Below are 27,264 nucleotides of genomic sequence, written 5' to 3' on the forward strand. Positions count from 1 at the left end.
ATTGGCCAGCAAACTTGCCTGACCTTAACCCCATAGAGAATCTATGGGATATTGTCAAGAGGAAGAGGAGAGACACAAGGACCAACAATGAAGATGAGCTGAAAGATGCTGTCAAAGCAAACTGGGCTTCCATAACACCTCAGCAATGCCACAGACTGATCGCCTCCATGCCACAACGCATTGGTGCAGTAATTGATGCAAAAGCAGCCCAGACCAAGTATTGAGTGCATTTACTGAACATACATTTCAGTAGGCCAACATTTCAGATTTTAAAATCATTTTTCAAGCTGGTGTTATAAAGTATTCTAAGTTACTGAGATAATGACTTTTGGGTTTTCATTGGCTGTAAGCCATAATCATCAACATTAACAGAAATAAACACTTGAAATAGATCACTCTGTTTGTAATGACTCTATATAATATATGAGATTCACTTTTTGTATTGAAGAACTGAAATAAATTGTCTTTTTGATGATATTCTAATTATGTGAGACGCACTTGTACAATGCGTCTTTAGATAATGTACTGTAGTTACTCTTAATGTACATTTAGTATCAGCGCACTACTTTTTGTCTTTCTAGCTTGAATTTTTATTAATGTTTTAATAATTTATCATTAAAAATTCAATTTTTACATGATGTTTTTTTTAATTAAACCTCCTTCTCCCCAAGCCATCACTTGGGGTTGTGTGTAAAAATAATCTACAGATTGCACAGAAATTAAAACAAAACCGTAAACACAAAATCCCCAGCCTTGTCCAGGTGCCCTTCAAACAATATAGTCCCTAGCTACTCATGCAGTCATGGCCAAAAGTATTGACACCCCTGCAATTCTGTCAGATAATACTCAGTTTCTTCCTGAAAATGATTGCAAACACAAATTCTTTGGTATTATTATCTTCATTTAATTTGTCTTAAATGAAAGAACACAAAAAGAATTGTCCTAAAGCCAAATTGGATATAATTCCACACCAAACATAAAAAAGGCGGTGGACAAAAGTATTGGCACTGTTGGAAAAATCATGTGATGCTTCTCTAATTTGTGTAATTAACAGCACCTGTAACTTACCTGTGGCAACTAACAGGTGTTGGCAATAACTAAATCACCCTTGCAGCCAGTTGACATGGATTAAAGTTGACTCAACCTCTGTCCTGTGTCGTTGTGTGTACCACATTGAGCATGGAGAAAAGAAAGAAGGCCAAAAAACTGTCTGAGGACTTGAGAAACCAAATTGTGAGGAAGCATGAGCAATCTCAAGGCTACAAGTCCATCTCCAAAGACCTGAATGTTCCTGTGTCTACCGTGCGCAGTGTCATCAAGAAGTTTAAAGCCCATGGCACTGTGGCTAACCTCCCCAGATGTGGACGGAAAAGAAAAATTGACAAGAGATTTCAACACAAGATTGTGCGGATGTTGGATAAAGAACCTCGACTAACATCCAAACAGGTTCAAGCTGCCCTACAGTCCGAGGGTACAACAGTGTCAACCCATACTATCCGTCGGCGTCTGAATGAAAAGGGACTGTATGGTAGGAGAACAAGGAAGACCCCACTTCTTACCCCGAGACATAAAAAAGCCAGGCTGAAGTTTGCCAAACTTACCCGAAAAAGCCTAAAACGTTTTGGAAGAATGTTCTCTGGTCAGATGAGACAAAAGTAGAGCTTTTTGGGCAAAGGCATCAACATAGAGTTTACAGGAGAAAAAAAAGGCATTCAAAGAAAAGAACACGGTCTCTACAGTCAAACATGGCGAAGGTTCCCTGATGTTTTGGGGTTGCTTTGCTACCGCTGGCACTGGACTGCTTGACCGTGTGCATGGCATTATGAAGTCTGAAGACTACCAACAAATTTTGCAGCATAATGTAGGGCCCAGTGTGAGAAAGCTAGGTCTCCCTCAGAGGTCATGGGCCTTCCAGCAGGACAATGACCCAAAACACACTTCAAAAAGCACTAGAAAATGGTTTGAGAGAAAGGACTGGAGACTTCTAAGGTGGCCAGCAATGAATCCAGACCTGAATCCCATAGAACACCTGTGGAGAGATCTAAAAATGGCAGTTTGGAGAAGGCACCCTTCAAATATCAGGGACCTGGAGCAGTTTGCCAAAGAAGAATGGTTTAAAATTCCAGCAGAGCATTGTAAGAAACTCATTGATGGTTACCGGAAGCGGTTGGTCGCAGTGATTTTGGCTAAAGGTTGTGCAACCAAGTATTAGGCTGAGGGTGCCAATACTTTTGTCTGGACCATTTTTGGAGTTTTGTGTGAAATGATAAATGTTTTGCTTTTTGCTTCATTCTCTTTTGTGTTTTTTTCATTTAAGACAAATTAAATGAAGATAATAATACCAAAGAATTTGTGTTTGCAATCATTTTCAGGTAGAAAATGAGTATTATCTGACAGAATTGCAGGGGTGTCAATACTTTTGGCCATGACTGTACATGGCTGAGCTAGATTCAATTCAGTACAAAAAAGTCTATTATAAAGAGCAACCAGTGATACGTGTAGTTTGGAGCACTCGGCCTCTCGAGCTACAATTCAATCCAGTCTGCTCATCCCTCCCCAGCTGACTTACTAAGGTGAACACCTAGCCTAATTATATGCACAGTCAACCAGATGCGCCTAATCAGAACCTGTAGTGTTAGGTTTTAACCCTGGTCTACATGTATTTGCTACATTAGATTCCTTTAAGATTTTATATTACTATATTTTAGAGTCTATAAATGCCCTTGTCTTGTAATGGATTCATGATGTTTTTGCCACGCTTTGTGCAAATTACACATTCATATTTTTATATGCCTCAAGGAGCTCCCTCAATGCTTAAAAGCATTTTATTATTTTAATAGTTTTTCAATAAATATGTTCCTACAATGTTAGTCAACTGTATGGGCAGTGATTTCTTGGATCCTTCATATTTTTTTTAGATTGCACTGCGATTCATTATGTCTTTCAAGAAGGCATCCAAGTCCCCTTCATTGAATCATCATCTGTGATGTTGCTGAAACCTTCTTCTCTTCAGATGTATAGGATGCACCCTGTCCATCATTGCAGAAAGATGATTAGAAAATATTTATGTATTGTCCATTCATATATTTGTGCATTGTAATTAGATCATCTGTGCGCCATCTTTCTTCCAAACCTAAAAACTTCAAGTTTGATAACCTGTCTTTAGTGGAATCTACCAATTTAATTCATAACCTTAGCTCACCTTCCTCTTTGTCCACTCTAGGTAAGTTATGTCTGATACGTAAGATGTTAATTAATATATGTATGTAGGTTAGAATACTAACAAAAACACTTCAGATACATCAGTAAAAACTTTAAAAATATGTATGTACACTGGAAAAAATATTGTAAAAGATTGTTATAAAATGATTAAAAAATTGTATTTATTAAAATCAAAATGTAGTTGTCCTAGCAATTCACAAGGTGGCAACCTTGTTATCCGTACACACAGACTGGCAGAAGTTTTGTGCATACTAACCACACCTGTGTACACCGTACCCTGCTGATGTCAGTCTTCTCTCGTTATCAGGTTTCACAATGGCACAGTCAGTAACTAAAATCTTTGTGGACTTACTTGCCAGTGGACAATATCTTTACAATTTTAAGGGAACATGAATGATAACTTAGGTAAATACAGCGGCCAAACGACTTACTCATGAAAAACACATCATTGTCTCTCAGCATTGTAGTAGACTATTAGAATTGTATCCTACAGTTACATTTTCATATAATTATATTGAACTTATGGTACATAGCTCATTTTTCATGGGTGAGATATTAACAGAATATGTTCTGCCTGTAAAAAGCGTGCCTCGATGAAACTTATTTTTTTATTTTTGCAACGCAAAATACTTCATTACATAAAACGATGGAACCAAGCATTTTTTTCACTATTCTGATCATTTTCAAGAGCACATGTGGAAGCTCAGAAGTCACTACTGGGACCCCGGTTACAGAAAGTACAGAATCAAATGGAGGATTCCATGCCTTCACTGTGGATTATAACTTGGTCCAAATCCCCTATGAAATCACACTATGGATTATTCTTGCTTCATATGCCAAAATCGGTAAGTAGTTAACAATATAGATGTTTTATTTTCTGCTGTGTTTTTGAATCAATGACCACTAGAGGACACGTGATTTACACATTTTGAGGTTCAGCAACTTCTAGCTCACACAACCTAATAGTAGTTTACCAAAACAAAAACCTCTATGATCAGTGAAATTTGATGCTTACTAGAAAGGAAAATGTGTAATTCAAAGATTTAATAGAATAGTTGTGAAAATGTAAAACCTTTTGCGTTATGTTCACGTGCAGCAAATACATTACAGAAAGTTTAATTGACTTTCTCATGCATCCAAGTGAAGCTTGTAAAAATGTATACACATATAAAATGTATGGTAGAGATTTTTAGTGCATGCCATTTTTTTTACATAAGTGTGTCTGTACTCCTAGAGACTTTCTTCTTCAATATAATAAAATAAGTTAAATTCCACTGTGACCAATAGGTTCCTTACATGTTATATTATCCCATTTGTACATAAGAAAACGGTTACGTGTATAAATATCAGGGTTTTTTTTCTATTAGGCTAGGTTCACATTGCGTTAGTGGGTGTCCTCTGACGGACTCCGTTACATGGCGCAATTGTCGCAATTAATGCTATGTAATGGATCCGTTAGCGCACCCATTGACTGCAATGTGCTAACGGATCGTTAACGGATCGCAAACTTATGCCATTTTTGTCATGCGTCTGCGATGTGCCGTTAGTTTCGGACGGACCTCGAACACTGCTTGCAGCATTCAGGGTCCGTTCCTCGCTAGCGCAGATCGGACATCTGCACTAGCGGAATTGCCGAACGCAATCCCTTTTTGGACATTGCGTTAGCGCAATCCGTTAGCGTATCAGCTAAACGGATTGCACTAATAACGCAATGTGAACCTAGCCTTAGTAATGTTTTAGCTTTTGTATAGTTTAACCCCTTTCTGACATATGACGTACTATCCTGTCGAGGTGGGGTGGGCCCGTATTACCACCGACGGGATAGTACGTTATACGCGATCGGCTGTGCTCACGGGGGATCGCGGCCGATCGTGGCCGGGTGTCAGCTGCCTGTCGCAGCTGATATCTGGCACTATGTACCAGGAGCGGTCATGGACCGCCCTCGGCACATTAACCTCCGGCACACCGCGATCAAACATGATCGCGGTGTGCCGGCGGTATAGGGAAGCATCGCGCAGGGATATACAGCATCATCAGCAAAAAAATAAAAAAGTTATAGTCCTCAGAATAAAGCGATGCAAAAATAATTATTTTTTCTATAAAATAGTTTTTATCGTATAAAAGCACCAAAAAATTTAAAAAATGATATACATGAGGTATCGCTTTAATCGTACTGACCCGAAGAATAAAACTGCTTTATCAATTTTACCAAATGCAGAACGGTATAAACGCCTCCCCCAAAAGAAATTCATGAATAGCTGGTTTTTGGACATTCTGCCTCACAAAAATCAGAATAAAAAGCGACCAAAAAATGTCACGTGCCCGAAAATGTTACCAATAAAAATGTCAACTCGTCCCGCTAAAAACAAGACCTCACATGACTCTGTGGACTCAAATATGGAAAAATTATAGCTCTCAAAATGTGGTAACGCAAAAAATATTTTTTGCAATAAAAAGCGTCTTTCAGTGTGTGATGGCTGCCAATCATAAAAATCCGCTAAAAACCCGGTATAAAAGTAAATCAAACCCCCTTCATCATCCCCTTAGTTAGGGAAAAATTATTTTTTTTTTAATTTATTTCCATTTTCCCATTAGGGCTAGGGTTAGGGCTATGGTTAATGCTAGGGTTGGGGCTAGGGCTATGGTTAGGGTTAGGGTTGGGGCTAGGGTTAAGGCTACAGTTAGGGTTGGGGCTAAATTTACGGTTAGGGTTTAGATTACATTTACGGTTGGGAATAGGGTTGGGATTAGGGTTAGGGGTGTGTCAGGGTTAGAGGTGTGGTTAGGGTTACTGTTGGGATTAGGGTTAGGGGTGTGTTTGGATTAGGGTTTCAGTCATAATTGGGGGGTTTCCACTGTTTAGGCACATCAGGAGCTCTCCAAACGCGACATGGCATCCGATCTCAATTCCAGCCAATTCTGCGTTGAAAAAGTAAAACAGTGCTCCTTCCCTTCCGAGTAGAGTTGAGCGACCTTGACCTTTTTAGAGTCGAGCCGGGTTTCGCGAAACCCGACTATCTCAAAAGTCGGGTCGAGTGAAATCGGCCGATTATGACGTAAAGTCGGGATCGACCGAAACACGAAACCCAATGCAAGTCAATGGGGCAGCATAGTCGGCAGTGAGTGGGGACCAGGAAAACACCTAGAGTGCCCATTTGAATGTCAAAACCATCCATTCTTCTTAATGAAGCTTGTCAAGCGTAATTTACCTTATAATAATTGGAAGGCATTTGAAATTGGGGTTCATTTGGCTAAAGTTGTGGTGGGTAGGGCTGGTTCAAGTAATTAGTGGGCCCAGGAAATCTGGACCACGTCACGGCAGTGGAGCAGGGAGAGGTAAGTATTTCAACTTTGCAAGTGCTGTGAACCTGAGCAAGCAGGGGGGGCCCACTCGTTGGCATTGGCACTGGCACAGGGCCCCTCAAAGTACAGCGGTGTTTGCACGGCGGGGGCGCCTCCCACCGGCAGCAACACTTTTGCGTACTATGAGAGGCCCTGTGCCAGTGACGTCGCCAACTAGTATTCCTCCCCCCACCTGATGAAGGAACCTGCACTTTCATCTGCACCTTCCTGTTTGTCCCCGTGTAAGGTGGTATGGTATGCGGGAAGGGGGACCTGACTTTCAGCAGGGTCACAATCTTGCAGTGTAGCGTGCACGGGAAATGTTGCGTTATGGGTCAATGTACCAGCAGACTCATCTATCACTGGCTGGGCAATGGGCAGGATGAGGAGGAAACACAGATATAGGCCCAAAGAATAAAGTGGGCTAAATGCAGTTAAAAATTGGTAACACAGGACTAATCAGGGGGCATTGCAGTGGAGGACAACTGGAATGAGAGGCTGACACAGAGAGTAGGCCCAAATCAGTAAGTAGTCGAAATGCAGTTCAAAATTGGCAACAGTAGTAAACAGGCGGCACAGCTTTGTTCAGTGGAGGAGAACAGCAAGGAGTGGCAGACACCGATAGTAGGCCCCAACCCAACTAGTAGGCCAAATGCAGTCTAACATTAACAACTACTTAACGAGCGCCTGAAAACGGAATTTCAGGACAGGAAACCAGGAGAACAGCAAGGAGCGGCAGACACCGATAGTAGGCCCCAAACCAACTAGTACGCCAAATGCAGTTGTTCCGTTTAACCACAATTTAATGAGAGCCTGAAGATAGAAGTTCAGGAAAGGCAACCTGGAGAACACCTCGGAGTGGAACACACCATCTCTCTACACCCCATACCCAATTTGTAGGCCTAATGCAGCGTAGTTTCCAACAACTACTAAACGAGAGCATGATGATCGAAGCATTGGCGAGGAAACCTGGGGAACACCTTGGAGTGGAACACACCATCTCTCTACAGTGGAACACACCATCTTTCTACACCCCATACCCAATTTGTAGGCCTAATGCAGCGTAGTTTCCAACAACTACTAAACGAGAGCCGGAAGATCGAAGCTCAGGAAAGGCAACCTGGAGAACACCTTGGAGTAGAACACACCATCTCTCTACACCCCATACCCAATTTGTAGGCCTAATGCAGCATAGTTTCCAACAACTACTAAACGAGAGCCGGAAGATCGAAGCTCAGGAAAGGCAACCTGGGGAACACCTTGGAGTGGAACACACCATCTCTCTACACCCCATACCCAATTTGTAGGCCTAATGCAGCGTAGTTTCCAACAACTACTAAACGAGAGCATGATGATCGAAGCATTGGCGAGGAAACCTGGGGAACACCTTGGAGTGGAACACACCATCTCTCTACAGTGGAACACACCATCTCTCTACACCCCATACCCAATTTATAGGCCTAATGCAGCATAGTTTCCAACAACTACTAAACGAGAGCCGGAAGATCGAAGCTCAGGAAAGGCAACCTGGAGAACACCTTGGAGTGGAACACACCATCTCTCTACACCCCATACCCAATTTGTAGGCCTAATGCAGCGTAGTTTCCAACTACTAAACGAGAGCCGGAAGATCGAAGCTCAGGAAAGGCAACCTGGGGAACACCTTGGAGTGGAACACACCATCTCTCTACACCCCATACCCAATTTGTAGGCCCAATGCAGCGTAGTTTCCAACAACTACTAAACAAGAGCATGATGATCGAAGCATTGGCGAGGAAACCTGGGGAACACCTTGGAGTGGAACACACCATCTCTCTACACCCCATACCCAATTTGTAGGCCTAATGCAGCGTAGTTTCCAACAACTACTAAACGAGAGCATGATGATCGAAGCATTGGCGAGGAAACCTGGGGAACACCTTGGAGTGGAACATACCATCTCTCTACAGTGGAACACACCATCTCTCTACACCCCATACCCAATTTGTAGGCCTAATGCAGCGTAGTTTCCAACAACTACTAAACGAGAGCCGGAAGATCGAAGCTCAGGAAAGGCAACCTGGGGAACACCTTGGAGTGGAACACACCATCTCTCTACACCCCATACCCAATTTGTAGGCTCAATGCAGCGTAGTTTCCAACAACTACTAAACGAGAGCATGATGATCGAAGCATTGGCGAGGAAACCTGGGGAACACCTTGGAGTGGAACACACCATCTCTCTACACCCCATACCCAATTTGTAGGCCTAATGCAGCGTAGTTTCCAACAACTACTAAACGAGAGCATGATGATCGAAGCATTGGCGAGGAAACCTGGGGAACACCTTGGAGTGGAACACACCATCTCTCTACAGTGGAACACACCATCTCTCTACACCCCATACCCAATTTGTAGGCCTAATGCAGCGTAGTTTCCAACAACTACTAAACGAGAGCCGGAAGATCGAAGCTCAGGAAAGGCAACCTGGGGAACACCTTGGAGTGGAACACACCATCTCTCTACACCCCATACCCAATTTGTAGGCCCAATGCAGCGTAGTTTCCAACAACTACTAAACAAGAGCATGATGATCGAAGCATTGGCGAGGAAACCTGGGGAACACCTTGGAGTGGAACACACCATCTCTCTACACCCCATACCCAATTTGTAGGCCTAATGCAGCGTAGTTTCCAACAACTACTAAACGAGAGCATGATGATCGAAGCATTGGCGAGGAAACCTGGGGAACACCTTGGAGTGGAACATACCATCTCTCTACAGTGGAACACACCATCTCTCTACACCCCATACCCAATTTGTAGGCCTAATGCAGCGTAGTTTCCAACAACTACTAAACGAGAGCCGGAAGATCGAAGCTCAGGAAAGGCAACCTGGGGAACACCTTGGAGTGGAACACACCATCTCTCTACACCCCATACCCAATTTGTAGGCTCAATGCAGCGTAGTTTCCAACAACTACTAAACGAGAGCATGATGATCGAAGCATTGGCGAGGAAACCTGGGGAACACCTTGGAGTGGAACACACCATCTCTCTACACCCCATACCCAATTTGTAGGCCTAATGCAGCGTAGTTTCCAACAACTACTAAACGAGAGCATGATGATCGAAGCATTGGCGAGGAAACCTGGGGAACACCTTGGAGTGGAACACACCATCTCTCTACAGTGGAACACACCATCTCTCTACACCCCATACCCAATTTGTAGGCCTAATGCAGCGTAGTTTCCAACAACTACTAAACGAGAGCCGGAAGATCGAAGCTCAGGAAAGGCAACCTGGAGAACACCTTGGAGTGGAACACACCATCTCTCTACACCCCATACCCAATTTGTAGGCCCAATGCAGCGTAGTTTCCAACAACTACTAAACAAGAGCATGATGATCGAAGCATTGGCGAGGAAACCTGGGGAACACCTTGGAGTGGAACACACCATCTCTCTACACCCCATACCCAATTTGTAGGCCTAATGCAGCGTAGTTTCCAACAACTACTAAACGAGAGCCGGAAGATCGAAGCAATGGAGAGGAAACCTGGGGAACACCTTGGAGTGTAACACACCATCTCTCTACACCCCATACCCAATTTGTAGGATTAATGCAGCGTAGTTTCCAACAACTACTAAACGAGAGCATGAAGATCGAAGCAATGGAGAGGAAACCTGGGGAACACCTTGGAGTGGAACACACCATCTCTCTACACCCCATACCCAATTTGTAGGCCTAATGCAGCGTAGTTTCCAACAACTACTAAACGAGAGCATGATGATCGAAGCATTGGCGAGGAAACCTGGGGAACACCTTGGAGTGGAACACACCATCTCTCTACAGTGGAACACACCACCTCTCTACACCCCATACCCAATTTGTAGGCCTAATGCAGCGTAGTTTCCAACAACTACTAAACGAGAGCCGGAAGATCGAAGCTCAGGAAAGGCAACCTGGGGAACACCTTGGAGTGGAACACACCATCTCTCTACACCCCATACCCAATTTGTAGGCCCAATGCAGCGTAGTTTCCAACAACTACTAAACAAGAGCATGATGATCGAAGCATTGGCGAGGAAACCTGGGGAACACCTTGGAGTGGAACACACCATCTCTCTACACCCCATACCCAATTTGTAGGCCTAATGCAGCGTAGTTTCCAACAACTACTAAACGAGAGCATGATGATCGAAGCATTGGCGAGGAAACCTGGGGAACACCTTGGAGTGGAACACACCATCTCTCTACAGTGGAACACACCATCTCTCTACACCCCATACCCAATTTGTAGGCCTAATGCAGCGTAGTTTCCAACAACTACTAAACGAGAGCCGGAAGATCGAAGCTCAGGAAAGGCAACCTGGGGAACACCTTGGAGTGGAACACACCATCTCTCTACACCCCATACCCAATTTGTAGGCCCAATGCAGCGTAGTTTCCAACAACTACTAAACAAGAGCATGATGATCGAAGCATTGGCGAGGAAACCTGGGGAACACCTTGGAGTGGAACACACCATCTCTCTACACCCCATACCCAATTTGTAGGCCTAATGCAGCGTAGTTTCCAACAACTACTAAACGAGAGCATGATGATCGAAGCATTGGCGAGGAAACCTGGGGAACACCTTGGAGTGGAACATACCATCTCTCTACAGTGGAACACACCATCTCTCTACACCCCATACCCAATTTGTAGGCCTAATGCAGCGTAGTTTCCAACAACTACTAAACGAGAGCCGGAAGATCGAAGCTCAGGAAAGGCAACCTGGGGAACACCTTGGAGTGGAACACACCATCTCTCTACACCCCATACCCAATTTGTAGGCTCAATGCAGCGTAGTTTCCAACAACTACTAAACGAGAGCATGATGATCGAAGCATTGGCGAGGAAACCTGGGGAACACATTGGAGTGGAACACACCATCTCTCTACACCCCATACCCAATTTGTAGGCCTAATGCAGCGTAGTTTCCAACAACTACTAAACGAGAGCATGATGATCGAAGTATTGGCGAGGAAACCTGGGGAACACCTTGGAGTGGAACACACCATCTCTCTACAGTGGAACACACCATCTCTCTACACCCCATACCCAATTTGTAGGCCTAATGCAGCGTAGTTTCCAACAACTACTAAACGAGAGCCGGAAGATCGAAGCTCAGGAAAGGCAACCTGGAGAACACCTTGGAGTGGAACACACCATCTCTCTACACCCCATACCCAATTTGTAGGCCCAATGCAGCGTAGTTTCCAACAACTACTAAACAAGAGCATGATGATCGAAGCATTGGCGAGGAAACCTGGGGAACACCTTGGAGTGGAACACACCATCTCTCTACACCCCATACCCAATTTGTAGGCCTAATGCAGCGTAGTTTCCAACAACTACTAAACGAGAGCCGGAAGATCGAAGCAATGGAGAGGAAACCTGGGGAACACCTTGGAGTGTAACACACCATCTCTCTACACCCCATACCCAATTTGTAGGCCTAATGCAGCGTAGTTTCCAACAACTACTAAACGAGAGCATGAAGATCGAAGCAATGGAGAGGAAACCTGGGGAACACCTTGGAGTGGAACACACCATCTCTCTACACCCCATACCCAATTTGTAGGCCTAATGCAGCGTAGTTTCCAACAACTACTAAACGAGAGCATGATGATCGAAGCATTGGCGAGGAAACCTGGGGAACACCTTGGAGTGGAACACACCATCTCTCTACAGTGGAGCACACCACCTCTCTACACCCCATACCCAATTTGTAGGCCTAATGCAGCGTAGTTTCCAACAACTACTAAACGAGAGCCGGAAGATCGAAGCTCAGGAAAGGCAACCTGGGGAACACCTTGGAGTGTAACAAACCCTCTCTCTACACCACGGAAGGGCTGATTCTTAGGAAGGAAGGCTGTCGGAAAGAAGCAGGGCGCGTCCGAGGGTGATTATGTTCTTATTAGGTATATACTCACCCTCGGACGCGCCCTGCTTCTTTATTTGTAATGAATGTTTATTTGCAATGTGGTTTTGACTTACTCTATTTTTTTGGTAAATAATGATTTTATTAGTTTCATTGTTTTGCATCTTCTTGGCAATAATATAAAGAAGACGCGACAGGACAACACTCGGTGGATGCCATATCTGTGTTTAAAATTGAAAAAACCTTTCAGTTAACTACTTGCAGGAGAAAGTTATTGTAGCTGGTGGCCATTTTTAGTACTGTACCAGATTTTTGTTGTATGTGTTTGTTTTTAATGTTAAAATGTCTGCATTTGATATCTCTCCAGTATTTTCTTTTTTATAAGCAAAATACTTATTTTTATATTTTCTGATGTTGGTTCCAGGGGTACACGGGCAGCAGTGGTGTGGTCAGTGGAGGCCTAGTGGAAGGAGTGACCGCAGACAGGCATCGAAGGCCTAAAATAATAACACATGGCTGTAGGCAATTTTAAATTGGTTCCAGGGGTACACGGGCAGCAGTGGTGTGGTCAGTGGAGGCCTAGTGGAAGGAGTGACCGCAGACAGGCATCGAAGGCCTAAAATAATAACACATGGCTGTAGGCAATTTTAAATTGGTTCCAGGGGTACACGGGCAGCAGTGGTGTGGTCAGTGGAGGCCTAGTGGAAGGAGTGACCGCAGACAGGCATCGAAGGCCTAAAATAATAACACATGGCTGTAGGCAATTTTAAATTGGTTCCAGGGGTACACGGGCAGCAGTGGTGTGGTCAGTGGAGGCCTAGTGGAAGGAGTGACCACAGACAGGCATCGAAGGCCTAAAATAATAACACATGGCTGTAGGCAATTTTAAATTGGTTCCAGGGGTACACGGGCAGCAGTGGTGTGGTCAGTGGAGGCCTAGTGGAAGGAGTGACCGCAGACAGGCATCGAAGGCCTAAAATAATAACACATGGCTGTAGGCAATTTTAAATTGGTTCCAGGGGTACACGGGCAGCAGTGGTGTGGTCAGTGGAGGCCTAGTGGAAGGAGTGACCGCAGACAGGCATCGAAGGCCTAAAATAATAACACATGGCTGTAGGCAATTTTAAATTGGTTCCAGGGGTACACGGGCAGCAGTGGTGTGGTCAGTGGAGGCCTAGTGGAAGGAGTCACCGCAGACAGGCATCGAAGGCCTAAAATAATAACACATGGCTGTAGGCAATTTTAAATTGGTTCCAGGGGTACACGGGCAGCAGTGGTGTGGTCAGTGGAGGCCTAGTGGAAGGAGTGACCGCAGACAGGCATCGAAGGCCTAAAATAATAACACATGGCTGTAGGCAATTTTAAATTGGTTCCAGGGGTACACGGGCAGCAGTGGTGTGGTCAGTGGAGGCCTAGTGGAAGGAGTACCCGCAGACAGGCATCGAAGGCCTAAAATAATAACACATGGCTGTAGGCAATTTTAAATTGGTTCCAGGGGTACACGGGCAGCAGTGGTGTGGTCAGTGGAGGCCTAGTGGAAGAAGTCACCGCAGACAGGCATCGAAGGCCTAAAATAATAACACATGGCTGTAGGCAATTTTAAATTGGTTCCAGGGGTACACGGGCAGCAGTGGTGTGGTCAGTGGAGGCCTAGTGGAAGGAGTGACCGCAGACAGGCATCGAAGGCCTAAAATAATAACACATGGCTGTAGGCAATTTTAAATTGGTTCCAGGGGTACACGGGCAGCAGTGGTGTGGTCAGTGGAGGCCTAGTGGAAGGAGTCACCGCAGACAGGCATCGAAGGCCTAAAATAATAACACATGGCTGTAGGCAATTTTAAATTGGTTACAGGGGTACACGGGCAGCAGTGGTGTGGTCAGTGGAGGCCTAGTGGAAGGAGTGACCACAGACAGGCATCGAAGGCCTAACATAACAAAAATGTCAATACAATGGTATTGTCAGTGGCAGGCATTGAAGGATGTCAGCGCATAGACTAAACATTGGTGGAACTGTGAGATAATTTTGCAAGTGGTAGAGCACTGTTTGAGCTGGGGTGGGGGGAAACTGTCTTGTGACCGGCGTTACAGGCCCAGGGCCCCTCATATTACAACGGTGTGTCTGACGTTGGGTGCGCACCACCACCGCCAGAGACACTTTATTGTACTAGGAGGGACCCAGTGGCAGTGCCGTCGACCAAAAGCGGGCTCACCCACCTCTTCAGACAAACTGCACTCTCACGGGTGCTGTCGCCAAGTGTCGATACCACGGCCCCGTGTGGGGAGTTTGGCCATTTAGTGAGGTGTAAACATGTCGTATGCTGGACAATCAGGTGCAGAAAATTACGAGATTGGAAAAGGCATTCAGAATAGTCCACAGGCAAGACCTTTTCATAGGAAAGCTAGGTGTCAGCCGGGCAAGGTGGGGCAAAAGATTTCGAAATCCAGTTGTGGTTCATTTTAATGAAGGTTAGATCATCTACATTTTGGGTAGCCAGACGAGTCCTTTTTTCTGTTAGTATTGAACCTGCAGCACTGAATACTCTTTCTGATAGGACACTAGCTGCCGGGCAAGCAAGCTCCTGCAATGCATATTCTGCCAATTCTGGCCAGGTGTGTAATTTTGATGCCCAGTAATCAAATGGGAATGACGGTTGAGGGAGAATATCGATAAGGGATGAAAAATAGTTTGTAACCATACTGGACAAATGTTGTCTCCTGTCACTTTGAATTGATGCTGCAGTACCTGTCCTGTCTGCGGTCATAGCAAAATCACTCCACAACCTGGTCAGAAAACCCCTCCGGCCAACGCCACTTCTGATTTCTGCCCCTCTAACTCCTCTGGTCTGCTGGCCCCTGCAGCTCGTGTGAGAACGATCACGGGCGCTGTGTGCAGGGAATGCCAGAAGCAAACGGTCAACAAGAGTTGATTGTTTGGTTGCTAATATTAGTTCCAAGTTCTCATGTGGCATTATATTTTGCAATTTGCCTTTATAGCGAGGATCAAGGAGGCAGGCCAACCAGTAATCGTCATCATTAATCATTTTAGTTATGCGTGTGTCCCTTTTGAGGATACGTAAGGCATAATCCGCCATGTGGCCCAAAGTTCCAGTTCTCAAATCTGCGGTTGTGCTTGGTTGAGGGGCAGTTTCAGGCAAATCCACGTCACTTGTGTCCCTCAAAAAACCAGAACCCGGCCTTGCCGCGCCACCAATTTCCAGTGGCCCCGGAAAAGCTTCCTCATTAAAAATATAATCATCCCCATCATCCTCCTTGTCCTCCTCCTCCTCTTCGCCCGCTACCTCGTCCTGTACACTGCCCTGGCCAGACAATGGCTGACTGTCATCAAGGCTTTCCTCTTCCTCAGCTGCAGACGCCTGATCCTTTATGTGCTTCAAACTTTGCATCAGCAGACGCATTAGGGGGATGCTCATGCTTATTATGGCGTTGTCTGCACTAACCAGCCGTATGCATTCCTCAAAACACTGAAGGACTTGACACATGTCTTGAATCTTCGACCACTGCACACCTGACAACTCCATGTCTGCCATCCTACTGCCTGCCCGTGTATGTGTATCCTCCCACAAAAACATAACAGCCCGCCTCTGTTCACACAGTCTCTGAAGTATGTGCAGTGTTGAGTTCCACCTTGTTGCAACGTCTATGATTAGGCGATGCTGGGGAAGGTTCAAAGAACGCTGATAGGTCTGCATACGGCTGGAGTGTACGGGCGAACGGCGGATATGTGAGCAAAGTCCACGCACTTTGAGGAGCAGGTCGGATAACCCCGGATAACTTTTCAGGAAGCACTGCACCACCAGGTTTAAGGTGTGAGCCAGGCAAGGAATGTGTTTCAGTTGGGAAAGGGAGATGGCAGCCATGAAATTCCTTCCGTTATCACTCACTACCTTGCCTGCCTCAAGATCTACAGTGCCCAGCCACGACTGCGTTTCTTTCTGCAAGAACTCGGACAGAACTTCCGCGGTGTGTCTGTTGTCGCCCAAACACTTCATAGCCAATACAGCCTGCTGACGTTTGCCAGTAGCTGCCCCATAATGGGAGACCTGGTGAGCAACAGTGGCAGCTGTGGATGGAGTGGTTGTGCGACTGCGGTCTGTGGACGAGCTCTCGCTTCTCCAGGAGGACGAAGAGGAGGAGGAGGGGGTGCGAACGGCTACAGCCAATTGTTTCCTAGACCGTGGGCTAGGAAGAACTGTCCCAAACTTGCTGTCCCCTGTGGACCCTGCATCCACCACATTTACCCAGTGTGCCGTGATGGACACGTAACGTCCCTGGCCATGCCTACTGGTCCATGCATCTGTTGTCAGGTGCACCTTTGTGCTCACAGATTGCCTGAGTGCATGGACGATGCGCTCTTTAACATGCTGGTGGAGGGCTGGGATGGCTTTTCTGGAAAAAAGTGTCGACTGGGTAGCTCGTAGCGTGGTACAGCGTAGTCCATCAGGGCTTTGAAAGCTTCGCTTTCAACTAACCGGTAGGGCATCATCTCTAACGAGATTAGTCTAGCTATGTGGGCGTTCAAACCCTGTGTACGCGGATGCGAGGCTAAGTACTTCCTTTTTCTAACCATAGTCTCATGTAGGGTGAGCTGGACTGGAGAGCTGGAGATCGTGGAACTAGCGGGGGTGCCGGTGGACATGGCAGACTGAGAGACGGTGGGAGATGGTATTGTTGCCACCGGTGCCCTAGATGCAGTGTTTCCTACTACGAAACTGGTGATTCCCTGACCCTGACTGCTTTGGCCTGGCAAAGAAACCTGCACAGATACTGCAGGTGGTGCGGAAAATGGTGGCCCTACACTGCCGGAAGGGATGTTGCTTTGCTGACTAGCTTCATTGGCCGAGGGTGCTACAACCTTAAGGGATGTTTGGTAGTTAGTCCAGGCTTGCAAATGCATGGTGGATAAATGTCTATGCATGCAACTTGTATTGAGACTTTTCAGATTCTGTCCTCTGCTTAAGGTAGTTGAACATTTTTGACAGATGACTTTGTGCTGATCAATTGGATGTTGTTTAAAAAAATGCCAGACTGCACTCTTTCTAGCATCGGATACCTTTTCAGGCATTGCAGACTGAGCTTTAACCAGATGGCCACGCTGTCCTCCAACAGGTTTTGGCTTTGCCACGCGTTTTGTGCAAGATACGGGCCCGGCAGATGGAACCTGTTGCGATGTTGATGCCTGCTGCGGCCCCTCCTCCTCCGCTTCAGAACTGCTGCCGCCTGCACCCTGTTCCCCCAATGGCTGCCAATCGGGGTCAAGCGGGGTCAAGAACTGGGTCATCTATTACCTCTTCTTGTAGCTCGTGTGCAACTTCGTCTGTGTCACCGTGTCGGTCGGTGGTATAGCGTTCGTGATGGGGCAACATAGTCTCATCAGGGTCTGATTCTTGATCAGCACCCTGCGAGGGCAATGTTGTGGTCTGAGTCAAAGGACCAGCATAGTAGTCTGGCTGTGGCTGTGCATCAGTGCACTCCATGTCAGATTCAACTTGTAATGGGCATGGACTGTTAACTGCTTCACTTTCTAAGCCAGGGACGGTATGTGTAAAGAGCTCCATGGAGTAACCCGTTGTGTCGCCTGCTGCATTCTTCTCTGTTGTTGTTTTTGCTGAAGAGGACAAGGAAGCGACTTGTCCCTGACCGTGAACATCCACTAACGACGCGCTGCTTTGACATTTACCAGTTTCACGAGAGGAGGCAAAAGAGCTAGAGGCTGAGTCAGCAAGATAAGCCAAAACTTGCTCTTGCTGCTCCGGCTTTAAAAGCGGTTTTCCTACTCCCAGAAACGGGAGCATTCGAGGCCTTGTGTAGCCAGACGACGAACCTGGCTCCACAGCTCCAGACTTAGGTGCAATATTTTTTTTCCCATGACCAGCTGATGCTCCACCACTACCACTACCCTCATTACCAGCTGACAATGAACGCCCCCGGCCACGACCTCTTCCACCATACTTCCTCATTGTTTTAAAAACGTAAACAAACTAACGGTATTTGTTGCTGTCACACAAATTACACGGTGAGCTATAACTTCAGTATGATTTAGCTACCCCTTTACAGGTGAGTGAGACCACAACGAAAATCAGGCACAATATTACACACTCTGTTGTTGGTGGCAACAAATGAGAGAGATGCCACACACGCAGGACTGTCACTGAAGCACAAATGTAAATATTAATCTCCCACTGATTTGATTTTTTTTTTTTTTTTAAGGGAGACTTTAGGAAAAAAAAATAATAGAATAAAATGATTTTTTCAGGAAGAATTTAGAAACCAAATAAAATAAAATGATTTTTTCAGGGAGAATTTAGAAAACAAATAAAACAAAAAAAAAGGCTTTCTATGGCCCGCTGAGTGAGAGATGACGCACACAGGAGTCAGGAGTGGCACACAAGCCCAGAGGCAAATATTTATCTCCCACTGATTGATGTAGTGATTTTTTCAGGTAGATTTTGGAACCCAAATCAAGCTAAAAAAAAAAAAATAGGCTTTCTATGGCCCACAATTGGAGAGAGAGAGAGAGATGGCACACCCAGGAGTCAAGACTGGCACACAAGCAGAAAGGGCAATATTAATCTCCCACTGATTTGTTTTTTTTTGTTGTTTTTTTCAGGGAGACTTTAGGAAAAAAAAAATAGAATAAAATGATTTTTTCAGGAAGAATTTAGAAACCAAATAAAATAAAATGATTTTTTCAGGGAGAATTTAGAAAACAAATAAAACAAAAAAAGGCTTTCTATGGCCCACTGAGTGAGAGATGACGCACACAGGAGTCAGGAGTGGCACACAAGCCCAGAGGCCAATATTTATCTCCCACTGATTGATGTAGTGATTTTTTCAGGTAGATTTTGGAACCCAAATCAAGCTAAAAAAAATAATAGGCTTTCTATGGCCCACAATTGGAGAGAGAGAGAGAGATGGCACACCCAGGAGTCAAGACTGGCACACAAGCAGAAAGGGCAATATTAATCTCCCACTGATTTGTTTTTTGTTTTTTGTTTTTTCAGGGAGACTTTAGGAAAAAAAAAATAGAATAAAATGATTTTTTCAGGAAGAATTTAGAAACCAAAGAAAATAAAATGATTTTTTCAGGGAGAATTTAGAAAACAAATAAAACAAAAAAAGGCTTTCTATGGCCCACTGAGTGAGAGATGACGCACACAGGAGTCAGGAGTGGCACACAAGCCCAGAGGCCAATATTTATCTCCCACTTTTTTTTTTTTGTTCCAGGGAAAATTTATAAACCCAATAAAAAAAATAATAAATAGGCTTTCTATGGCCCACTATCTGAGAGACAGAGAGAGATGGCACGCTTAGGACTGGCACACAAGCCCAAAGGCCAATATTAATCTCCCTTTTTTTTTTAAGGGAGAATTTATAAAACCAAAAAAAAAATAAATAAATAGGCTTTCTATGGCCCACTATTTGTGAGAGAGATGGCACGCTCAGGACTGGCACACAAGCCCAGAGGCCAATATTAATCTCCCACTTTTTTTTTTTTTTCCAGGGAAAATTTATAAACCCAATAAAAAAAAAATAAATAAATAGGCTTTCTATGGCCCACTATCTGAGAGAGAGAGATGGCACGCTTAGGACTGGCACACAAGCCCAAAGGCCAATATTAATCTCCCACTGATTGATTTATTGATTTTTTCAGGTAGAATTTAGAACCCAAATAAAGCAAAAAAAAAAAAAAATGGGCTTTCTATGGCCCACTGAGTGAGTGATGATGCACACAGGAGTCAGGAGTGGCACACAAGCCCTGAGGCCAATATTTTTCTCCCACTGATTGATGTAGTGATTTTTTCAGGTAGATTTTAGAACCAAAATCAAGCAAAAAAATAAATAGGCTTTCTATGGCCCACTGAGTGAGTGATGATGCACACAGGAGTCAAGAGTGGCACACAAGCCCTGAGGCCAATATTTTTCTCCCACTGATTGATGTAGTGATTTTTTCAGGTAGATTTTATAACCCAAATCAAGCAAAAAAATAAATAGGCTTTCTATGGCCCACTGAGTGAGAGATGACACAGACAGGGATGGCACTCTAGCAGAAATGTCAATCTTAATCTCCCACAAAAAAAAAAAAAAAAACAGGGAGTGTCCTTCAATTACTATCTCCCTGCAGTAATCTCAGCCAGGTATGGCAGGCAGCAATAAGGAGTGGACTGATGCACAAATTAAATAAAAAGTGTGTACAAACCAAAAAGATAGCTGTGCAGAAAGGAAGGAACAAGAGGATTTGTGCTTTGAAAAAAGCAGTTGGTTTGCACAGCGGCGTACACACAGCAATGCAGCTATCAGGGAGCCTTCTAGGGCAGCCCAATGAGCTACAGCGCTGAGGGGGAAAAAAAAAAAATGTAGCTTCCACTGTCCCTGCACACCGAAGGTGGTGTTGGGCAGTGGAAATCGCTACAGCACAAGCGGTTTGGTGGTTAATGGACCCTGCCTAACGCTATCCCTGCTTCTGACGAAGCGGCAGCAACCTCTCCCTAAGCTCAGATCAGCAGCAGTAACATGGCGGTCGGCGGGATCTCCCCTTTATAACCCCTGTGACGCCGCAGACAGCAAGCCAATCACTGCAATGCCCTTCTCTAAGATGGTTGGGACCAGGACCTATGTCATCACGCTGCCCACACTCTGCGTTTACCTTCATTGGCTGAGAAATGGCGCTTTTCGCGTCATTGAAACGCGACTTTGGCGCGAAAGTCGCGTACCGCATGGCCGACCCCGCACAGGGGTCGGATCGGGTTTCATGAAACCCGACTTTGCCAAAAGTCGGCGACTTTTGAAAATGAACGACCCGTTTCGCTCAACCCTACTTCCGAGCTCTCCCGTGAGCCAAAACAGGGGTTTACCCCAACATATGGGGTATCAGCGTACTCAGGACAAATAGGACAACAGCTTTTGGGGTCCAATTTCTCCTGTTACCCTTGGGAAAATACAATACTGGGGGCTAAAAAATTATTTTTGTGGGAAAAAAAGTTTTATTTTCACGGCTCTGCGTTATAAACTGTAGTGAAACACTTGGGGGCTCAAAGTTCTCACAACACATCTAGATAAGTTCCTTGGGGTGTCTAGTTTCCAATATGGGGTCATTTGTGGGGGGTTGCTACTGTTTAGGTACATTAGGGGCTCTGCAAATGCAATGTGATGCCTGCAGACCAATCCATCTAAGTCTGCATTCCAAATAGCGCTCCTTCCCTTCCGAGCACTCCCATGCGCCCAAATGGTGGTTCCCCCCCACATATGGGGTATCAGCGCACTCAGAACGAATTGGACAACAACTTTTGTGGTCCAATTTCTCCTCTTACACTTGGTAAAATACAAAACTGGGGGCTAAAAAATAATTTTTGTGGGAAAAAATTTTTGTTTTATTTTTACGGCTCTGCATTATAAACTTCTGTGAAGCCCTTGGTGGGTCAAAGTGCTCACCACACCTCTAGATAAGTTCCTTAGGGGGTCTACTTTCCAAAATGGTGTCACTTGTGGGGGGTTTCAATGTTTAGGCACATCTGTGGCTCTCCAAATGCAACATGGCGTCTCATCTCAATTCCTGTCAATTTTGTATTGAAAAGTCAAACGGCGCTCCTTCCTGTCACGGTCAGCTGCAGCCGCAGATGCGGCCCAGCCCATAGACGCCCCCAAGCGGACCAACCTCAGAAGGCATGGGGCATGCATCCCCCGGGGACGAAATATGGACCTTTTAAACCGCAGAGGGGGACCCGGCCTACCCGAACTAGGGGAGGGCAGCGACCGGGGTTCTGTGGCAGCTGAGCATGTGGACAAGGAAAGAAACACGTAGGACATGATTACACCGATACTTCAGGTATAGAGAAAGTAAAGTTTACTAAAGTAAAGCCACACAGTACATAAACAAAACATGACGATTTCAGGCTCCCGATTCCACACCTCAGAAGGGTACCACCCAGTGGACCCCAAGGCACCAACGGATCACCGAGGCACAGATAGTCGGGACATCAGGACACAGGCAGGACATCAGGGTACACAAGGACATCAGGGTACAGGCAAGACATCAGGATACAAACAAGACATCAGGACATCTGGACTCAGGAAAGACCTCAGGATATCAGGACACAGGCAGAGCATCAGGACATCAGGGAACAGACAGGATATCAGGACATCAGGGTCCATGAGGTCATCAAGACACAGGCAGGACATCAGGGTACAGACAGGACATCAGGACATCTGGACCCAGGGTCACAGGCAGACATCAGACAGGAGTCGTTCGGCTCCGGACATCTGACACGACCTACAGGCACCACCAAAGACATCAGGCTCCAAGCTCCAGACAGCGGTCATCAGGTTCCAGACTGCAGTCGTCAGGCTCCGGACATAGGACCTAGGAAGGAACTCATTTAAAAAAACTGACCATCACATCCAAACATAGACTAAGTGTGAACAGGTGCTGAACCTAGAGTTGCCAACTCGTACATAGTCAATTAAATAAGGCAGCACACTGCAGCGCTAAAACATGCAAACATGAAACACAAAAATTGAACTGCATTACTGCACTAGAAATATGAAAAATGAGAGCGTTTAGCGCATAAAAATTGCCAATTTTATGTGTACCTGGTAGCCACTTTACGGCATCTCTCTTACAACAGGTCCTACACTTGCCTTTCCTCGCTGAGAATAAACGTCTCCATCTAAATGGGTACCTGTGAAACCTCTTCTTAGACTAAAATTCTCTCTCTCTGTGGAGGGGTATTGGACCTGCTGTAATTAAAACACCTGTGACTAGGAGGCGGAGTGCTTGGTCAGATGGCTAAAGAATACATTTAAAAAAACTGACCGTCACATCGAAACATAGACTAAGTGTGAACAGGTGTTTTAGAGCTGCAGTGTGCTGCCTTATTTACTTGACTATGTACGAGTTGGCGACTCTAGGTTCAGCAAACACGGAGAGAACATACAAACTCTTTGCAGATGTTGTCCTTGGTGGGATTTGAACCCAGGACACCAGCGCTGCAATGCTAACTACTGTGCCACCGTGCTGCCTGAAGGCAAAAGCAACACACAAGCTCTTAATGAAAGTCTATAAGAGCCAGAATGAGACTCTCATAGACTTGAATTGAATAGTGACCTAAGGTTCGCTCCAGAAAGCATAAGAGTAATCCAACAGGGAGCTCAGCGCAAGTAATAGCTGAGAGGCTCCCTCTCCCTTCCAATTGGCATCCCTGCAATGTTATATCAAGGGCTAGATTATCGAGGAAGTCATGCTGATGACAGGTCTGTCAGCTATGGCAAGCCTGTTAGACCATGCAAAGAGCATGGTGTAAGAGGCTTCTATCAGTCCAGCCATTGGCAAGTATAATGCATTGTAATGCTGGTACTTTGTAATGCATTATACCAGCGATCAGAGTAATGAAAGTTAAAGTTATAAAAGATTGTAAAAATATTTTTTTTTTTAAAATAAGGTCACAAAATAAAAAGATGAAAAATAATTAAACTAATAAATACACATATTTATGTAAAAGCAAAAATATAAAAATGCCATACTAGTTAACACCCTCAGTGAACATCGTAAAAAAATTGCAACAAACAATATTTTTTCCTCATGCTGCAAGACAAAAAGTCAAATATTAATAAGGATTGTGTTTCTAAAAGCGTCATCTTGTCCCACAAAAAAGAAACCGCAGCTCCATCAGCAGAGAAATATATAGTTCTCAGAATATAGTGAAGAAAAACTTTTTTTCTAAGGCTGCCGTCACACTAGCAGTATTTGGTCAGTATTTTACATCAGTATTTGTAAGCCAAATCCAGGAGTGGAACAAATAGAGGAAAAGTATAATAGAAACATATGCAACACTTCTGAATTTATCACCCACTCCTGGTTTTGGCTTACAAATACTGATGTAAAATACTGACCAAATACTGCTAGTGTGACGGCAGCCTAACAAATAGTTTTTATTGTGTTAAAGCACCAAAAAATGACATAAATGTGGTATTGCTGTAATTGTTCTGACCCAAAGAATAAAACTATCTTATCACTTTTACCAGAGAACAGCATAAAAAATCACCACGGAAAACAGTTCTTGCACCAATAAAAACATCAACTCGTCCTGACATGATTCCTTAATCAGAAATATAGAAAAAGTATAGCTCTCAGAATATGACGATGTAAAACTTTGTAAAATAAAAATGGCCTTTTATTGAGTGATTGCATCCAAACAAGAAAAATCAATAAATATCTGGTATAAATGTATTCAAACCGAACCAAAGAATAAAGCCACCTTATCACTTATACTGCAAGAGGAACGGGGTAAAAATAAAATAAAACCAAACATGAAATACTGTTGATTTGTTCATTATGTCTCACAAAGGCTACAGTAAGGCTCAGCTCACATTTATCTTGTGCTCGGTGCTGAGCACTTACACCAGGGTTTCCATGTAGATCTCTGAAATATGTGATTAAGATGGAACCCCCGGCAGAATATTCCCTATAGTGATGAAGGTTGAGACACTATGGACTCCATATGGCCTATGATCAAGCAGCATCCATCTTTTAAGGCATGCACAAAAGCGCGGTCAACCATAGTTTTTTGCACATTTGAAAAGAATGACATGGCCCAATGTTATACTATTCTGTGTATGGCTAAAGGTTTAAAAATGCTCACTAAACAGAATCTTATCATTTGGGTTCTGGAGCCATGATCTTGGTACACTGGGAATCCGGCAGCTGGGTTATACATAGGATTGGGTGTAACGTGAGATTTTGGGAATAATCTTTTAAAGGTAACTGAAGTTTGAATGCTGCTGGGGGCAGGTTAATAATGCTATTAACTACAAATTAACCACATATGTGCAGATAAATAGCATTTTTTTTCTGGTGACAGGTTCCCTTTAAGTTTTATTTCCAGTGAGTCTTGCTTGTTGTCAGTACAGTCCAACTATTTGCTGTTTACACTTTTTCAAACAGATTTTTTATTATGGATAATTGTATGTTATTATTACATTAGAATATCGTAACAATGATGCAAACACAATTTACATGTTAGTATCCAAAACAGAAAGATGATATTATTAGTATCATAAAACAACATTTATTTTATTTATACTGGCACTTAATTATAAGAGTTTCACTAGTAGAGATATTAAAAAACTATTATATAAGGTATCATAGCAATAATTGCAAATCTATAAGCCATGAAACACAGAGCAGAAACAGAGGAGTTAAGCTGAGTAAATTTGAAGTCCACTGTAACATCAGCAGCATAAAATAACATGCTGTGGATTTCAGCACAGGTAAATTTAAGCTGTGGATATTCTCAGCACCATTTACATGATATTTCTTGAAATCTCATGCATGGCACTGTGTATACTGCATATGTGCATATACCCTAAAATGTATAGGTTGGATTGTATACAGGGTCGGACTGGGGTGTCTGGGGCCCACAGGGGGAATTGACTGTAGGGGTCCACCCTACAGTTATATGCAAATTTCGGATAGCCTTTATCTCAGTTATAGTGAAACATCTACAGTAAAACACAGGAGGCCCCTGCACATCTACTGTGCACATACCGTAACTGGGTTGTATTATGTTAGTTTGCATTAAAGGGTTACTTTGGTGAAAACAAGTCATCACCAATGCACAGGCTGGGCTCACTCTGTTGTGAATTCGGTGGCAGAGCTCCCTCCTGTGGTCACAAGTGGTACTTCGGCTGGTTCTCTCTGTGAGCTTCCGTTGGTGGAGGAAAGTGGTACTGCGGCTTCTGAGTTTCCTTCCTCAGGTGATGTGGTGAAGTCGTTAGGTGCTGCTCTATTTAACTCCACCTAGTGCTTTGATCCTGGCCTCCAGTCAATGTTCTAGTATTGGACCTGTTTCCTCCTGGATGTTCCTGTGGCCTGCTACTCTGCATAGCTAAGTTCCTCTTTGCTATTTGTTTGATGTTTTTTTCTGTCCAGCTTGTCAATTTGTTTTTTTTTGCTTGCTGGAAGCTCTGGGACGCAGAGGGTGTACCTCCGTGCCGTTAGTTCGGTACGGAGTGTCTTTTTGCCCCCTTTGCGTGGTTTTTGTAGGGTTTTGTGTTGACCGCAAAGTTACCTTTCCTATCCTCGCTCTGTTCAGAAAGTTGGGCCTCACTTTGCTAAATCTATTTCATCTCTACGTTTGTCTTTTCATCTTAACTCACAGTCATTATATGTGGGGGCTGCCTTTTCCTTTGGGGTATTTCTCTGAGGCAAGGTAGGCTTATTTTCTATCTTCAGGCTAGCTAGTTTCTCAGGCCGTGCCGAGTTGCATAGGGAGCGTTAGGCGCAATCCACGGCTGCCTTTAGTGTGGTTGGAGAGGATTAGGGATTGCGGTCAAAAGAGTTCCCACGTCTCAGAGCTCGTTCTTGTTTTTTGGGCTATTGCCAGGTCACTGTATGTGCGCTGACCTCTATGTTCATTGTGTTACTGAATTACCTTTCATAACAGTACTGGAGGCCATAGTACTAATGATTCCCAATAGAGGGAAAAAAGAAGTTCTGAGACCATTTTTTTTTTCTTTGCACTGTGTTTTGCCTTTTTTTTCCCCTAGACATTTGGGTGGTTCAGGACACAGGAGTAGCAATGGACATTAAAGGTCTGTCTTCATGTGTGGATCAGCTCACGGCAAGAGTACAAAGTATTCAAGACTTTGTGGTTCAGAATTCTATGTTAGAACCGAGAATTCCTATTCCTGATTTGTTTTTTGGAGATAGAACTAAATTTCTGAGTTTCAAAAATAATTGTAAACTATTTCTGGCTTTGAAACCTCGCTCCTCTGGTG

General features: G+C 44.4%; 1 protein-coding gene across 1 annotated transcript in view; it reads left to right on the forward strand.

Moving 5' to 3' along the window:
• The first annotated feature begins 3,551 nt into the window (after positions 1-3,551).
• SLC9A4 (solute carrier family 9 member A4) overlaps positions 3,552-27,264 on the forward strand; it is a 126,819-nt gene continuing 103,106 nt past the window's right edge. The window contains exon 1 of the mRNA XM_069757626.1: positions 3,552-4,067. Coding sequence (XP_069613727.1) covers positions 3,869-4,067 — 199 coding nt within the window. The 5' untranslated portion in view covers positions 3,552-3,868. The remainder of the gene's footprint in view (positions 4,068-27,264) is intronic.

This window comes from Ranitomeya imitator, chromosome 3 (genome assembly GCF_032444005.1).
Source record: "Ranitomeya imitator isolate aRanImi1 chromosome 3, aRanImi1.pri, whole genome shotgun sequence".
NCBI classification, from domain to species: Eukaryota; Metazoa; Chordata; class Amphibia; order Anura; family Dendrobatidae; genus Ranitomeya; species Ranitomeya imitator.